Source organism: Thermobia domestica, chromosome 8, assembly GCF_964235325.1.
Source record: "Thermobia domestica chromosome 8, izTheDome1.hap1.1, whole genome shotgun sequence".
Taxonomy (NCBI): domain Eukaryota; kingdom Metazoa; phylum Arthropoda; class Insecta; order Zygentoma; family Lepismatidae; genus Thermobia; species Thermobia domestica.
Genome location: NC_137461.1, coordinates 40,997,647 through 41,016,730, shown reverse-complemented (window position 1 = coordinate 41,016,730; position 19,084 = coordinate 40,997,647). Strand labels below are relative to the sequence as shown.

General features: G+C 33.8%; 1 protein-coding gene across 1 annotated transcript in view; it reads left to right on the top strand.

Annotated features, from left to right (window-relative positions):
- LOC145691698 (odorant receptor coreceptor-like) overlaps positions 1-19,084 on the top strand; it is a 155,548-nt gene that overhangs the window by 10,311 nt on the left and 126,153 nt on the right. The window contains exon 2 of the mRNA XM_081767037.1: positions 17,699-17,798. Coding sequence (XP_081623163.1) covers positions 17,699-17,798 — 100 coding nt within the window. The remainder of the gene's footprint in view (positions 1-17,698; positions 17,799-19,084) is intronic.

Below are 19,084 nucleotides of genomic sequence, written 5' to 3'. Positions count from 1 at the left end.
CACATAAAGAGCGTACTAACCATAACATAAAATAATGCTATCATGTTGTCATTGCCAGAATATAAAATCCTGCAAAGTAATTTGCAAATTGCATGCTTTGATATTGCACTTGACAAGGATGGCTAATGTGGTCAGTTTCTGTAAAATTGAACATGTCCAGGGTTTCGAATGATTGAAGATGGGCCCAGGCACAATGATAAGTCCTCGTACTTCTCTATAGATAATTTTTAAGAAGTCGGCAAAGTAGGAACTCCTATCTTGGTGGATTCAATCTGCGTTCTTTTCAGGAGAATGGTTCTGTAAGTGTCCTCCAAGTGACTTACATTAAACTGAATGCTGTTTGGAGTCTTTGTGAACTTTCACTTTGCGCATTTCAATCAAATTGATTGGATCTCCATTTTCGTCACGTATAACTGACAGAATACGAAGGCATTGAAACAGAGCAATGCACTTCAGTGTTTTGCTGGCGTTTGAAATACATTTTATGTCATATTTTATTAACCTAACTTGATTCTTTTCACTAATATGAATCTTCATCTTCTCTTCTGGCTTAGACTTAACTGTTTCATCACCATCTTTGTAGATAACACAAAGAGTGTACAAGTCTTTTTTCGGACGATGAAATTTCAGGTTGAAAAAGTTTCTTGAATTCCTTACAGTAAGTTGTGAAACTCGCAGCTACAGATTTGGGAGTTTCTTGTACATTTGTATATTGCAGTGATAGTCAAATCCGAAAGCAGATATTCTTTGTTGGATTGGCTTCGACAACAGTGTGATCCAACTGTTGGAAACCTTTCAATATGAGCACGAGTAGACATTTTTCTGGCCTTATCCTTGGATTTCATACTTGGTTAACGACCTCCTCTCTTCTCTTTCTCCAGAACACCCGAGTCCGATAGTTTCTCAACAATTGTTCTAGCGACTCTTTCTGATATGTTTAAAGTGTTTAGAAAGAGAGTTTTACAAACTTTTACTTTCACATCCTTGGAACCCGAAAGAAAATACTGAAACGTTTTAGGTTATAACGAGATACTTTGTATCGATTCATAATTGTATGATTCATAATTGTTTATCTTTCGGGCAGAAAGTGCTTTTACACAAGCACTATACATATTATAACGTTAATTAAAATAATAGAAGAAGAATGTTTTTAACATAAGAAATATATATTATTGTCTTGTTGGTTGCTATGTCGTTGTTTATATATACTTACTTAACTTGTTTGGTTGCAAGACAGTTTGTGTGAATATACGTTAAAGGGGAATCAAAGAATAAATTATTTAATATTTATCATGAACTTGTAATTTCGTTAAAAGGTAATCATCTTAGTGAATATAACATCAGAAGATATTTTAAGGTATAAATGAGTACTGCCACTAGAGATATACTTATATTAACTGAACCAGGGTTAACGGCTACCTTTGGTGAGTCGTTGTAAAATTTTTGGTTTACCTCACCCGGGATTATTGTAAATTCATATCCCGAAGTTTAAAGTAAGGGTGAATTTACCTTGATAAGAAGGTTCATGAATACTAACTCAACCATTCTTAGAAGTGGCAGAGTAATCATAAGAAAAGTCATGATTGGTGAGACAGTAGAGAATGAAAGTGTTGACGGTGTTAACAATGAGCAGAATATAGCTCCCATTACACCTGGAATGTCGACACTAGAGGACAGAATTCTAATAGCATTACAGCGACAGGAACAAAATTTAGCTCAAATGTCTGAAGAATTAAAACAAACGGTACAGCAAAAATCTGAAGAATCTAGTAGACAGTATGAAGAATTGAGTAGACGATTAGAACAAATAGATCAATCTGTAACCCAAGCTGTGAGAGACATCACGCTACAATTTGATGAGAAGTTAAAAAGATTATCTGAAGATTGCAAGGATAACTACAATCATGTAATCCAAGAAGTCAATATTGTAAAAAAAGATTTTGAAGTAATAGAATCTTCTGTTCGTCAGCAAAAGATTCAGGTGACAGATAATTCTAACCAAATACGTGCAAATACACAATTGATATCTACCATACAGGAGGAAATTAGGGCGTTACAGATTAAAGACAATACATCCAACAACAACGTTGTTACTGATCGTTTGGAATTCCCTCATTCTCAAGAGATGCCCTCACATTCACCCGAAGCAGATCGACGTGGACCTTGCGTTACTTCTTCTTCAAGTAACCCATCCGATGAGGATATTATTTTGGAAAGAATTCAACAAAGGAATATAGATGGGCGGAAAAGGGATGGTGGAACCACGCATAACACGCGGAAAAGAGATGGTGGGATCACGCATAACACAGTAGGTAGAAATTTCCATTTAACACGAAATGGTGAAAGAAATATAAAGTTAAGTGTAAAAATGAGCGAAATACGAGCTATGAGTAAGTTTAGTGGTAGCAGCTGCAATGAAAATGCTACTTCTTTCCTGGAAAAATTTCAGGATGAATGCAGTATAATGTGTATAGATAAATCTCAATATATGAAACTAATCCCTCATTTATTACTCCCACCGTGTTCTTTATGGTTTAAAGCAGTACGGGAGCACGTCAAAACATATGAGGAATTCAAAGCAGCGTTGATCGCAAATTATGAGAACGACTTTTTACTTGCTAACCGAGACGCTATGATTAGAAACCAACCTTTTCATCCTCGCCTACACAAATCTATTGTTGATTTTGTTGTGAACACTTACAATGAATTAAAAGTTGTAAATCCACTACAATCTGAATCCAGAGTGATTGCATCTGTCCGAAATCTACTACCTTTTAAATTGCAACAAATTCTGCTTTCTACACAGTGCATAAGTTTCAATCATCTGCTAATGCTTGTTCAATATTACGAAAGTCAATACCAGGCACAGAATAATCAAACTGGAGTAGGTAAAATTAGAAATAATTCAGATAACCTTAGGTCAGTACCTGTCCGGAATGTAAATATTCGTAATGTAAACAATACGGAACATAACCTGAATAGAGTAAATTTAAATAATCAGAATAAACAAAGATATGATGTAAATCCACCTAACCTAACTAATTGTGATAATAATTATGTCAGACCATTTAACCGAAGTAGGTTCCAAAACAGACGAAATGTATGGCGAAATTCTGGAAATACTGTAAACCCTATTGATAGACGTAACTGTAGTTTAAGAGATGGCACTTCGTATCATAATCAAAACAATCACGCAATTCCTGTACAAAATAATAATGCGGAACATAATCAGGATTGTGCAATACAATGTACTTTATTGGAACCATACACGAGTACGAATTTAAACTGACTGCAGCCGATGTGGTAGGGGTTAAACCCATATCAGCTATTGATTCTTATGAATATTTATCTTCAAATTTATGTGTTAATGTCAATAATGAAAACAACACCCACAAAGTAATGCGTTGTTAAAGAAGATTTATAAATTTTGTGACGTTTTCTCAGGTCCTTATTTATGTTTCAAGGAAATAAACCCTAAAGTTTTTGAGTTGTTGAACGCTAAAACAGGTACGTCAATTGGACTTCGTAATATAGATGAGTTGAAGGTTTGGAGGCCTACCCAGTATACAAGAGAAAAATGGATGCAGTTGGTAAAAAGGTTAGTTGCACCTGACATTCTTGCTCAAATAAATAAGAATGAAGGAAACTAAGACTTCTGTTTGTGTGAAAATAAATTTAATTCCTTCTTGTCGCTCGCCCGAGCATAGGTTACATTTAATTTTTGATTTTTACTTAATTTAATTTTCTTTAATTCTCATTAACAAATATTAATTTCCAAATGATTTTAAAAACAAAGGTTATTTATATTATATTGATTTGTGTTGGAACTTTATTGTCAAAGATTATATTCAGTATAAGGCTCATTCTATTAAGCTAATTATCCGACGACCGTACCCATGCGTCACCTTATATGATACTCGGATAAGATTCTTTTGTATCCTGACATCTTATTGATATGATACATACTTTAAAATGTCATCTAATGTAATTATTATATAATTCGCTCTGTAAAGATTAACCATTTTTAACATGACCGTTTTTAATAATGCATGAAACTATTGATCATTGTAATTTATGTTTTAGAATGTAATTATCTCTTATGCTTTTGATTTCGCATCCTTCGTTAATTGTATTAGTAAGCGACGACTTTTTAATGATAAAAGATAAATAATAGTGGAATGAAAGTTTTATTATAAATGTATTTATATGAGGTAACTGAACGAAGTTATATATATGAAGGACGATCAAAATGTAAAGAACACAACTATTATCATGTTATTATTATAAACGGACCAGTGGTTCTTAAATATAAAAGTCAAGCTTCCATGTAACTTTTATATTTAGTCCCTTTATCGAGCGACATTTTATATAACGAGATACTTTGTATCGATTCATAATTGTATGATTCATAATTGTTTATCTTTCGGGCAGAAAGTGCTTTTACACAAGCACTATACATATTATAACGTTAATTAAAATAATAGAAGAAGAATGTTTTTAACATAAGAAATATATATTATTGTCTTGTTGGTTGCTATGTCGTTGTTTATATATACTTACTTAACTTGTTTGGTTGCAAGACAGTTTGTGTGAATATACGTTAAAGGGGAATCAAAGAATAAATTATTTAATATTTATCATGAACTTGTAATTTCGTTAAAAGGTAATCATCTTAGTGAATATAACATCAGAAGATATTTTAAGGTATGAATTAGTACTGCCACTAGAGATATACTTATATTAACTGAACCAGGGTTAACGGCTACCTTTGGTGAGTCGTTGTAAGGTTGACGAGAAGAATTTGTAGTTGTTTGTTTTGTGACCGAAACTGTGACAAAATTAGCACTAAACTCTCGTTGTGCATAAAGATTTGATGTGTTCTAGTAGTCGATAATAATGCGGTTCTGTTGTTCATCAGATGTTAAGTGGCACTGTTTCCCAAACTTTTTACACGCCTCATTATTACATCGAGTTCCTAGGTGCCGCTGGTGTACACTCTTCTTAGTTGTAGGTCTCAGATACTGGAGATCTTCATTTCTTAGAAGTTTAGCTCCCTTGTATTTGTTATTCCTTTTGAACTGATCAACAAGGCTTCACGAGATGAACCTTCCATGTCTTAATCTTTGAGGTTCTTGTGTTCATTGTCTGTGATCACTGTTTGCCTTGATTGTAAAAATGAGTGATGAGCACTGGCATTGGGCACATCCCTCAAAGGAACCACTGGCGAATACACTATTCTATTATGTCTTTCGGCTCACACACAGAGTCAGTAGGTTTCTTTCTTGACTTTTAAAATAAATTGTGATTGTTTCTGCAACTTACATCATCTTGAAAGTGTTTCCAATATACTAGACACATGCCCTTTACAAGGCACTAAAAACTTGTTGCAACCTAAGACCTCACAAGATGGTTGGACATACGTTTTGTCTTCGTCTGAAACACTGAGGTCATCACATGGATCTGAGTCGATATTATCTCTCTCAACTGCAAGAACAGTTCATGTATACAATTTTCCGTCAGGTTTCCAGTACATTTTTACTTCAGTACCCTGCTGTAATTCACCCGAAATCTGTATATCTGTACTCGACACAATATTCTTTGTACGATTTTGCCATTGAACCAAAATGTCCATGTTTTTAACTCCCACCGTAGCAAGATAAGTTTGACATCTACATCATGTGCATTACAACTCTCAAATGAAGTAAGTGCGACAATAAAGACGTAGTTTCTTACGCGTTAGTCTGCTGAAACAATACTATCTCTCTTGGGGTTATCAATAACAATGCAAGAAAGCTTTGAAATCCATCTTTGAACTTTACCAACAAATTGTGACCTTACTATAGATTAAAAAATAAATATATAAATAAAAACAAATTGCTTTGAATATAGACGTATCTCTCAAGTTGCGAAAGATTTGTTGCTCATAAACTGTCGTAATTCAAGGTACGAGTGTTTGTGGAAATGATTTATATGCTTCATCTTTAGATACAACACAGTGACGTCATCACTACCGTCAAAACAACGCATATTACAAATGTGTCGTTTTGTGAAATGGTAGAAGTCAGTGAATTCAACTACATAGTAAAATATCTCAAATTTCGATTTTTTTGAGATACGACACTTTGTGACGCTGTCGACGATATGTTATAAAAAAAATAATTTACCGAAACTTTAACATTTTCTTTTACGCTTGACGACTCGTGTAAACTTATAATGAATTTGCAGGATATGTATGGCACAAGTGTTATGTTTTTAAAATATTTCTATAAGCATGTATTACAATGGTATTACCTGTGTTCAGGAAGCAACTAGGCTAGTCTCCCGGGAAAAGAAATCGCCTTAGTGCCCCTCCCCCTAACCAACTAAAGCAAAACGCTCTCCTCATACACCTGATATTGGTGTCACACCGTAATTTCCTATTCCATTTTTCCTTCAAATGGCAAAGCTTGATTTTAGAACTGTAGTACATAATTTTCAATACAAGATATAACGATAAACTAATTAGTATTTGGTCCCTAAATAATCCGAGAGTAGCATGCTTGACATATTCTTATAGTCTTATCATAATAACTTCAAATCACAATGTTTTTGGAATTAGAGTGGGATGTGAATATGTGTAGTATGAATCAACACTTTGTTGCTTCAGATTAGATAATTTAATTATGACAAATTGTCAAACTTTTGTCTCGAGTATTATACTCAGATATTTTGCAAATTTCTTAAATCGATGGTTGTTAAATGGAAATACAAAAAGTTGGAACTGAAATTCAAAATTGCGGGCTGTTTTGGCAACGAAGTATTCTACAATGTCCTCAAAAGGTACAGTAGCTTTGAAGCTAACTAATGATCTATGAATGTAATCCTAAAATTGGTGGGTTTTTGTTGTTCTGTTAAGTTTCTGGGGTATTTTTTATAATCTTTAGTTTGCTAAAACTCCTTTCCTTGCCTAATCGTCAAAATACAAATTTGCCAGTTCTGCGCCCCCTCCATTCGTCGCCCGGGGCAGAACCCGTTAGCAACATTAGTTACGTAACTGTCTGTGTTCTCCCATTTTATCTCTCCTGTAATACGTACCAGAAATAGAAGGATAGTATTATGGTAAATCTTGCAGTCCTCTAAGATTGATAATACCATACACGACCATCTTCTGCTAGCTGGAAATAGAAATATGGCATTTCAATGAGCATATCTGTTCGTCTAATGTCATGAGGTTAATATATACAGGGTAAATTCAAGCGAAAGTACAATCTCCGCAGATACGAAACACTACGCTTCCAACATATGGGAAATGCACTAACTAGAGAAGGTTGAGGGATGTTACCTTGACTTCATATCGATATTACGTTCAACCGACTCTTTTTTACATATGAACAATTACACAAACGGACACATCCTTGATCGGAATTGTGTTCGAATTATGGGCGTTTACACCTCAAAATTGAACAGATTTTCTGAAACGTTTGAAGTTATCACTTTTTGAGATAGATGCTTCATTTTCAGTATAAGGGGTTTTCTTGGGTACCCAACACTGTGGTAACGTCAAACCATACGAAATTTAAAAGATATTATGGAAGGGTGAAGGGTAAAGGCGTCTTACAGCTTACAAATTGCCTCTTGTTTGGTACACAGGGTTGATAAGCTAATAAATGTATTTACTACTCTTATTCGACTGTATTGTCATTCAAATATCACTTCATGTGTGCCAACTTCTAACTGGACAATCATATTTGTCTCCGAAACGCTTTGCCAGACGTGCGAAATTCAATCAAGAACGTCACGGTATTCATAATTAATCTTGTGGTAATCTATATTTTAATGTCATTCCCCTTCTGTAGGTAGGAGAGATACCAATATTTTCTTAAAAGGGTATGTCACCAAGTGTTTTTTTGCCCAAATCAGCCTTCCAACAAACATTTTGCACTGGGTCGCAAAACATAGTATCATACATGGAAAACAAAAACCAGTTTATTGTTAAAATGAAGTTAATCCAAATAGTTATTCAGCACACGCTCGCACTGATAGTGAATACGAATATAAGTTTACACCACCGGCATTTCATTTGTAATCAATCACATGGAATTGCCTCTTCAAACAGCTATCTCAGCACCAGAGCACCGGCCGTGGAATTATCCTAAGAGGTATTTCGAACGTTGTCGGCCTGTGCTTATGCATTGCGCAGGACGGTGTTTCAACACATCATCGCTTGCCATGTTTTTTTTTTTATTATTATTATTATGTTTTTCGTTTTCATGGAATTGAAATGCCGATTATGGGGAAATATTGTTCGATCTCCTGGGAATATTTGAAGATATTCAAAGACAAAATAGGATGAATTTTAAAAAAAATAGCGGGAATGTGCGCACAAAGCTGTGAACAAGATGGCTTTTATTCTGGATAAAACCAATCTTTGCATACATCGATCCCAGCCGATTATTTGTTTTTTGCCCACATTGACCACATTGGCCAATATCGTAATATGTTCCCTGAAGTTTTGTCATTATTCTCCAATAATCGCCATTAAAATCCGTTTACAAACTAAAAACAAATTGTTTACGATGAAATATTGAAACACCATCTTTCACACATACGCAGAGGCCGACTGGATTCGGAGTCTCCTTCCCGTTAGTTCGATGGTCAAGCGTTTCGGAGGTAAATGTCATTGTTCAATTTGAAGATAGTCAAAGGAGAAAGTGCGTTGAATGGGAATACAGTCGAATAGTGGCAAATAAATTTGACCAGGCTATCGACCAGGTGTGACAAATAAAACGCAAATTTTCAAATTGTATGACGCTATTGTCCATCACCTTCCTAGTAAGTGGGGAAAGTGCTAGGAAAAAGAAAGGAAAGCGTGCATTCCTCATACTGTGTTAACTAAAATGGGCTTAAAGAAACATCTAACGAGGGGGGAAAACATTAGAAAGATCGAAACACAAAGCTTCGATACTATGGCAAGGTGCCTTTGAATACAGGTTTGAACAACACTCGCAACACTTGTGCTCTATTTATAGAAATATCCCGTTTTTAATTCATTTGAATATGATGTATGGTTATCACACGAAACTCGCGGTTTCACTGTTTTTAATTAAATTTAATCTGTTTAAGCAAACATGCTTAAATGTCCATCCATCCTCTTCTTCTTTCTGAAATGGCTTTTAATTTGACCTCATCCTATTTCTCCATGATCCTGATGTCGATATCCAACATGTTGAAAGTCTATCCCTGAAATTCTGATTCTGGCTCAACATTTGCCATAAATCAGTATGTATTGGCTAAACAATAATACCTATAAATAATTTGTTGAGAGAGTCTACTTGAACACTCACTCTTTTAATGAAGAACTACGTTGAAAGGCGAAGAAATTGGCCGTGAACAGATTATGTCGGCAAAATATTGAACCTTGTTTAATTGCTTCTGTTTCTTTATCTTAAGAGAAGGAGAAAGAAAAATCGAATATACGAGAAATAAAAATGGTATTTTAATATAATTTCAGCATCATCTATCGGTGTTGATATACATTACTAAATTTTCGTAAACCAAATAGAACTCATGATACATTAGGCTATCCAGAAGCGAACCTAGAAGGTAAAAACTGGGGCCAGTCAAAACCCAGACTAGTTATACCTATCATGTTTACTATAAACTTTTAAAAATATATAAATAATAGCTTAAATTATTATTGTCACTCAAAAACTGGGGGGCTAACCCCCCAGGCCCCGGCCTAGACTCGCCATTGATTCTATCCCTCAATAACTATACTATGCATTATCTTCTTGGCAGATCTTTTCGATCAGAGATAGATAACCAAATCTTTTTTCAACGAGTATGTATATACATTGACTTATCGCACACCCGGTGGAAGACTGTTACAAGTCAAAAATACACATTTGAAGGAACATGACTTTTAAAGTTTGTTATTATATCAAAATCGCTTCAAGGAATACTGGTTTTTCTGCAATGTATGGGTTAATTTGTTTAGTTACGTTTCTTCGAATTTACCACCACGTAGAACTAGCTTCTGTCTCTCTGTTCTCTTTAGAGCGATGATAATTCAAAATTTCCATTTTTTTTTTTTTTTTGAGTTGTAACACTCTTCCGCGTTTTATTGAACATTTAACACCACAGCAGAAGCGAGGTTTTTGTTTGTTATTTAGAAATGTTGTGGTGTAACTATGATGTACTTTGTAAAATAGTTAAGTATTCTATCTCTTCTATTTAAAATTGTTATTAGTAGTTGAGTTCAGTGTTAACGTATTCTTCTTTCTGTAGTATGTTTACCTATTCATGATTTTCATTTATTTTAACAGTTGCTGTAGCTGTTCTGCTTGTCAGTAGCGCCCATTTCTTCACTTCTTTTTCTTCTTTTTTCCTCCTTTTTGGACCAAAGACCTAATATATCAATTAAAGTTTTTTTTGTAGGACTTATATCTCGAAAACAAAATACAGTGTAGCCAAACCCAAACTATCAAGTAACTCAGTAGGACCAGATTTTTCCGTAAAAAATACGAAAATTTGATTTACGGGTCGTTCAAAAAATTTCCAACCCCTGATTCAAAAACTTTTCTTTTTTTCAGATGGCAATCTTTTCATACGTTTTTAAGATTTAGGATTTAGGATTTTAGATTTCTTGCCTTTCGGCGTCTGAGGCCATTTAGCCCGTCACGTTTTGAGGGATGACATCCTTTGGCGAGCACACTATCCGGGGAAAGAGAAGAAACAAAGGATTGGGGAAGGAAGGAAGAGGCCAGGAACATATAAGTTAGGTACCACCCCGGCATTTGCCTGTTAATGAGAAAAAAAACAGGAAAATCTCATTCAACTGTAGTGATGGGCACTGGGAATATTCCCGGTGGGAAGGAAAATAAAAAATTTGAATATACCCGGTTTTTTTTCCTGGCATATAAATTCCCGGGAAGGAATTTATTTCCATCTCTTTACTTTATTTTCCAAATTATCAGGAAAAATGGGTAGTTACTTTATTTTCATTTATTTTCATTTACTTTTAGTTTTTAAATAATTTTGAGGTTAAAAAATGAAATTCGTTGACTTTATTTTATATAATTAATTATGATTTTTATTTTCCACTTTAATTTGCACTCCAAATTAGCAAAATAATAATTTATAAATGATAAAAGGAACCAGTTTGTAAAGTAATCTAGAAATTATGTAGAGATAGAGGTGAAGTACTATCAATACAATCCTAAATGCGTTAGTAACAGACGTTGGTATGCCTGTTGTCTCTGACTCGAATTTCACTCTTTGAGGAAGGATCAGATATTGAATAAAGGAATCTCTGTAGTTGTAAATATATATATATACATTTAAAATGTAATGTTTGCTTATCACATTAGTAACGATGTTTCCGGACCTGTGTTAGGATTTCTTTGCTTCCTTTTACGTGTGTGTTCATGTACCAACCGTTGTTGGAGAATTTTTGTAACACGATAAATATTGTTCGAAATAGCCTATCTTCTTAAATTAGAGATTTAATAGTACACAGTAAGAACACAGTATCAAATAACAGTGTATCTCAAATCAATATTCTGTATATATGCCATCCCATACGCTGCTAAGCTTGCGAATTTCTCGAGAAACTACATATGTTTCCTGGAAATTACGAAACTAATTTGTTAATAACATTTTAAAATTTAATAAGATTATAATATTAGTAGAAGGATCAAATTTAGAAAATTCATTTCAAATAAATTTAAACTGTTTAGCGTTATAAAGATATGTGGACTTTCTGTACCAAATATTTTCCTACATGTTTACTCGCATGAAACATACTGTGAGTAAACATACATTTATGCGTAGTCTCTAAATAACACAAAATAATAATAAAATAGCATAGTACTGTTCAGAATATACATTTTAAAGAATTCTCTGGAGACAAAAGTAATAAGTGTACTGTGGTAATAACGAATTTTATTTTGAAATAATAATATGGTAATATAAGGCAATTTTATTTGTGTTCGTACATAAATTCCAGGAATATTCCCATTTTTGGAAATCTTCCTGTGAATATTCCCAAAAAATATTTTCAGTGGAATTTAACCATCACTATTCAGCTGGTTGGTCTGAAAAAGTGTTGTACACTTTTTCGACCAAGTGGCCCAATCGAGAATCGAACCCGGGACCGCTCGCACGGAAGGCGACAGCGTTGGTGCGTTTTTAGTTTTCCTAAAATTCTTGTTGTCACATTTAATATCACAGTATAAAAATAACTTGTAATGATTTAAACTTAGTGGATTATAATACACGAATGTCAAATTTCCAGAATAATAACAAATGTTCGTAGCCTACATACACATTACAGATAAACGCCAGTTTCACCATGCAGAAAACGTATTAGGATCTGGGAAAGTTAACTAATTTAACCGTAATTATAGACAATAAGTTTATTTGTTTAACAAGAATGGAACTAATTTAACCGTAATCATAGACAATAAGTTTATTTGTTTAACAAGAATGGAACTAATTTAACTGTAATAATAGACAATAAGTTTATTTATTTAACAAGAATGGAACTAATTTAACCGTAATCATAGACAATAAGTTTATTTGTGTAACAAGAATGGAACTAATTTAACCGTAATCATAGACAATAAGTTTATTTGTTTAACAAGAATGGAACTAATTTAACCGTAATCATAGATAATAAGTTTATTTGTTTAACAAGAATGGAACTAATTTAACCGTAAGTATAGACAATAAGTTTATTTGTTTAACAAGAATGGAACTAATTTAACCGTAATCATAGACAATAAGTTTATTTGTTTAACAAGAATGGAACTAATTTAACAGTAATCATAGACAATAAGTTTATTTGTTTAACAAGAATGGAACTAATTTAACCGTAATCATAGACAATAAGTTTATTTGTTTAACAAGAATGGAACTAATTTAACCGTAAGTATAAACAATAAGTTTATTTGTTTAACAAGAATGGAACTAATTTAACCGTAAGTATAGACAATAAGTTTATTTCTTTAACAAGAATGGAACTAATTTAACCGTAAGTATAGACAATAAGTTTATTTGTTTAACAAGAATGGAACTAATTTAACCGTAATCATAGACAATAAGTTTATTTGTTTAACAAGAATGGAACTAATTTCACCGTAAGTATAGACAATAAGTTTATTTGTTTAACAAGAATGGAACTAATTTAACCGTAAGTATAGACAATAAGTTTATTTGTTTAACAAGAATGGAACTAATTTAACCGTAAGTATAGACAATAAGTTTATTTGTTTAACAAGAATGGAACTAATTTAACCGTAATCGTAGACAATAACTTTATTTGTTTAACAAGAATGGAACTAATTTAACCGTAATCACAGACAATAAGTTTATTTGTTTAACAAGAATGGAACTAATTTAACCGTAATCATAGACAATAAGTTTATTTGTTTAACAAGAATGGAACTAATTTAACCGTAATCATTGACAATAAGTTTATTTGTTTAACAAGAATGGAACTAATTTAATCGTAAGTATAGACTATAAGTTTATTTGTTTAACAAGAATGGAACTAATTTAACCGTAATCGTAGACAATAACTTTATTTGTTTTACAAGAATGGAACTAATTTAACCGTAATCATAGACAATAAGTTTATTTGTTTAAAAAGAATGGAACTAATTTAACCGTAATCATAGACAATAAGTTTATTTGTTTAACAAGAATGGAACTAATTTAACCGTAATCACAGACAATAAGTTTATTTGTTTAACAAGAATGGAACTAATTTAACCGTAATCATAGACAATAAGTTTATTTGTTTAACAAGAATGGAACTAATTTAACCGTAACTGTAGACAATAACTTTATTTGTTTAACAAGAATGGAACTAATTTAACCGTAAGTATAGACAATAAGTTTATTTGTTTAACAAGAATGGAACTAATTTAACCGTAATCATAGACAATAAGTTTATTTGTTTAAGAAGAATGGAACTAATTTAACCGTAAGTATAGACAATAAGTTTATTTGTTTAACAAGAATGGAACTAATTTAACCGTAATCATAGACAAAAAGTTTATTTGTTTAACAAGAATGGAACTAATTTAACCGTAAGTATAGACAATAAGTTTATTTGTTTAACAAGAATGGAACTAATTTAACCGTAAGTATAGACAATAAGTTTATTTGTTTAACAAGAAAGGAACTAATTTAACCGTAATCATAGATAATAAGTTTATTTGTTTAACAAGAATGGAACTAATTTAACCGTAAGTATAGACAATAAGTTTATTTGTTTAATAAGAATGGAACTAATTTAACCGTAATCATAGACAATAAGTTTATTTGTTTAACAAGAATGGAACTAATTTAACCGTAATCATAGACAATAAGTTTATTTGTTTAACAAGAATGGAACTAATTTAACCGTAATTATAGACAATAAGTTTATTTGTTTAACAAGAATGGAACTAATTTAACCGTAAGTATAGACAATAAGTTTATTTGTTTAACAAGAATGGAACTAATTTAACCGTAAGTATAGACAATAAGTTTATTTGTTTAACAAGAATGGAACTAATTTAACCGTAATCATAGATAATAGGTTTATTTGTTTAACAAGAATGGAACTAATTTAACGGTAATCATAGACAATAAGTTTATTTGTTTAACAAGAATGGAACTAATTTAACCGTAATCATAGACAATAAGTTTATTTGTTTAACAAGAATGGAACTAATTTAACCGTAAGTATAGACAATAAGTTTATTTGTTTAACAAGAATGGAAATAGAGATGATTCTCAAAATAATGGAAGCACCAGCAGTTTTCAAAATGTAAGAAAAGTTACGTTCTACACGTTACAAGGGAACATCCCGATTTTTTGAATTCTATTGCTGAAAATGATTGCTAGCACTGGATTCAGCACGAAAAGTAAAAGAGAAAAAGATGGTGTTTACTGGCAGACCGTGTACAGGGTGGGAGATAAGTGATGGCAAAATGCGAAGATATAACGTAGAAAATGTCTAGAAATGCCATATTAATTTTGAAACGAGTAGAGGGATTAAGGTCAAATGTTGGACCTGAGGAATGCATGTAGAGAGCTCCACTGAATAAGCGTAATGTGAATCATGAGGGACATCTAAAAAGCTGCCATGTTGGAATTACCGCAAGAAGAATATATGGGTAAGGGATCATATGGCATATGGCACTTGACGCACACCGTCTATTGTGAATCAATAGTGGCCAATGCAATTTGATACCTCTGTAACAGGAAGCGTTCCACGCCATGGCAATGTAGCAATACTCGTTGTAAAGATTACGTGAATGAGGAACAACCACAAACATGAATGAGGCCACTTTCCAGCCAACAAGCGTTCCGATCAACCCACTATTCATTCGTATGCTAGTAAAAGTGCAAGTATGACTAAGGACAACCTGAAAAAGTTCTTGACTGACGTTTTCTGGCCTTCATAGAGCAGTTAAAACTGCTGCTCTTCGCTGATTCATGGAGAACAAATAAAGATGATGAGTTGATGCAAAAACCGGACAATGTTGAACTTACCCGACTCCTTATTCCTGATGGTTGCACGTCACTCATGCAACCTCTGGATGTGTTCTTCTTTCGTACGTATAAGAATTTCTTAAAATATATAACAGACACCGTCCTTCTGCCATCTGACTTCAAAATATGACGCCTGGACAACCCCATTAACTTGCAATCATTCATCCTCTTCCAGTTTACAACACCGAGGTTTCAAGCTATGGTGAGGCATGCCTTCTAGATAACTGGATATTTGCAAACAGCACCTGGTGCATTCATAACACCTGTCGACTACTGCTTCAATTTCAACACCAGAGACAACTGTGACGAGCCCGATTATCCATCTTTATCGTTTCTCAAATGTCCATTCTTGTATCAATTTCGCAATCATTCTTAAGTTGCGTAACAGTTACAATTAAACAGTGGTCTCAAACTATATTGGCCACTATTGATTTCAATAGACAGTGTGCGTCAAGAGCCATATGTCACATGATTGTTTTTCCGTATATTCTTCTTGTGTTAATTCCAACATAGCGGTTTTTCAGATGTCCTCATAACTCACATTACACCTATTCAGTGGAGCTCTTCATGCCTTCCTCATATCCAACATTTGATCTCAATCCATGTACTCGTTTCACTATTAGCATGGCATTTCTAGACATTTTCTAATTCTACCTTCGCACCTTGCCCTCACGTATCTCCTACCCTGTATACCGTCTGCCAGTAATCACCCTCTTTTTAGTTGTTCCTTTTGGTGCTAACTCCAATGTTAGAAATCATTTTCAGCAATTGAATTCACCAAATCAGAATGATTCCTTGTGAGGATGCTCGTGGAAGCAGGAAGGTCGCGGTATAAACGGGAAATTCCTTGTTTCAATGTGACTAAATTATGGATGCGCGGTTAGTTGGTATAACTGAAAAGGGACGAAATCCCTCAAATCGTGATAGGCTTATTTAAACCATAGATGAGAGTAAATACATTGTCCAGAAATATAATTCCGAAACTTCCATATTAGTGGATGAACCCAAAAGTACTTCTGCCCCGATATAATTCGTTCATAACAGGTATCATTGCCGTGGGTTTGTGATACTGCGAACCAAACTATTGTTGTGATGTGATCATATCCACATTATTAACTATAAATATGTAGTTATTTAATTCCACAATTTACATCTTATTGTACAGATACTGTTTCTGTCTAATGCTGAAGTTTTCCAATCAGACACAAATAGTCTACTACGAAAATTTTGAAGATGTCATTTAACGAAATTCGAAGTAACTACATCTCCCTGTACAACAAATCCAAAAAGGCGAGTATTATTGACCTGCTGTGGCGAGTTTTAGAGCTTAAATTCCAGGCCATATAACCTTTTTCGAATTTGACTGTATAACTGCATTGCGTGAGGAAAGATACAATATTCTTCTGGTTACATTGTAACAATAACTCTTGAACCACCTGACGGATCTCGATCAAATTTTTAGCATACACCAGGTTCGGGTCTGGTATAGCTTTTATAATTTTACTTTGGCGATAGTACATAGGGGAGGGAGATGAGAGAAGATATAACAAATGTTCTAAAGTGACAGATATTAGTGTCGAATCCATAGTTTTCACGGTCGGTGAGATGAACAGTGGCATTTGCGATGGCGTTTAAATCCAAATTTAGGTCAGTTACTTGAGGACGTGGGAAATATATAAAACTGAACGAAAATGTCCGATATTAGTGTCTATCCCATAGTTTCCAGGATCGCTAAGATGAATAGTGATACTTCCGATACTTTCAAAATCAAAATTCAGCCCCATCAGTACTCTTAGCGGCGGATAGTGATATGTAAAAATAACTGAAAATGACCAATATATGTATCTCGTTCAGAGTTTTTGGGGTTCCTAAGTTGATTGGTGACAGATTTGGGTGCACACTATTTCCAAATTACAACGTATTTTCACTGTGCGAGAACGGACATCCTGCTAGTAAATAAATAAATATTATCTGTTCGTGATAATACTAGTGATACATCGCTGTTACCGAATACTTAAGTCACATTTTCGTCAGGTTTGTCATTATTTTTGTTATGAATTGCATACTTGAACATACTCTGAAATTGAATAGATTTGATTTCACAAACCGAACCAATTTAAGTCAATATTCTATGTATTCCTTGAATATATGTTATTTTTGGTTCATATTTCAGATTGACCTCCGCTGTTGAAGCTCGTCTGGCGGATATCCTTGTAACTGTCATATTGTCATCTGGCTGTATATTGTGCATGATGTCGTACATAGTATTTGCGGTGAGTGTTATGATTATTTTGTATAGCTTAATATTCTATTATTCTAAACTAATTTAGCAATTCTTTATAGACAAGGGTCTCAATGGTTATTTCGGCTTTCAGAGGAGTAATTGCCCAACCCCCTGATTTAGAGATATGTATAATGGAAATCATACAAATTTGGTCGTCGGAGACACTTACCCCTTCTTCCTCAAACTAAATCATTAATACTCCTAATGACGGGACTCTTGTTACACTCTTGATGAAGTAGTTGACTTTTATATAAATCCATGAGTAATACAAAGAATTCCACGATTCCACTGATACAAGGGAGTTAAGACTATACATGAATTAAAATTTCTGTGTTTTCTATCGACAGCGGGATGCTCATCCAAGCAAGAAAGTTGAAACGTTTACTTTGCTAGTTTTCCCAACCAATTCTAGTGAAAAGGACACGAGTTGTTGGTAACAGTGAAATCCATCTTATCGTCAATTTAGACCTAAAGACACAAAAATTAACTTTATCCTTATTGTGTGCGTAGAACAATAACTCTTTGTTAGAAAAGTTGCTGAGATACTCTTTCTACTTCAGTTCCCATGCGAACGAAAATTGGCAAGTCGCCTCATTTACCTAAGAGACATCTAAACTAATTTGTGATTGGACAATTTTTGGTCATCAACCAATAGTGCACAATGTTATATTGGGTGAGTGGTTGCTAGTCATGTGACCCACGGTGACCAGAAGAAGCAGCACAAGTTAGTCGGTCGACAAGCATCGAAACCTCCATCGCGGGAGGGAAGTCGGGCAACGACTACGAATCGTGTGTGTGAAATCACCCACCCATATAAAGGGCTCGAAGAATTAGTTATCCACCAATAGGCCTAATACCCGAAAGTCATGCTAAAGGCCATTTCACACGTTCTTAATCGTGAATTTGTATAGTTAATCACAATCAACGCCCGAACACAGTTTTAATTACTCAGTCGTCTGGAAAAAGTTTTTGAGTGCCGATTGGCCGAACTCAGTGTGCAGTCATCTTACGCAGCGTTTTCAGGATTCTTCGAAGGACTCGTTGCCGAAGCAGTGGAAGAGGATGAGCCGTGCCATAAGTTACAACACGGAAGAAAATTGTAAGTAGCTACAAAATTTCATTTCTGATATTAGAGGAAGAATCCAGTGTTAGGATCGCCAGAGGAATATCGTTTAAAGAGTCATATTGAAAGGATAATATAATATGTTCAATAAGCACGCCAGCTAGTAAAGTACCATTGTAAAAATAAAAAAAAGACTAACAGCGAGCTAATTG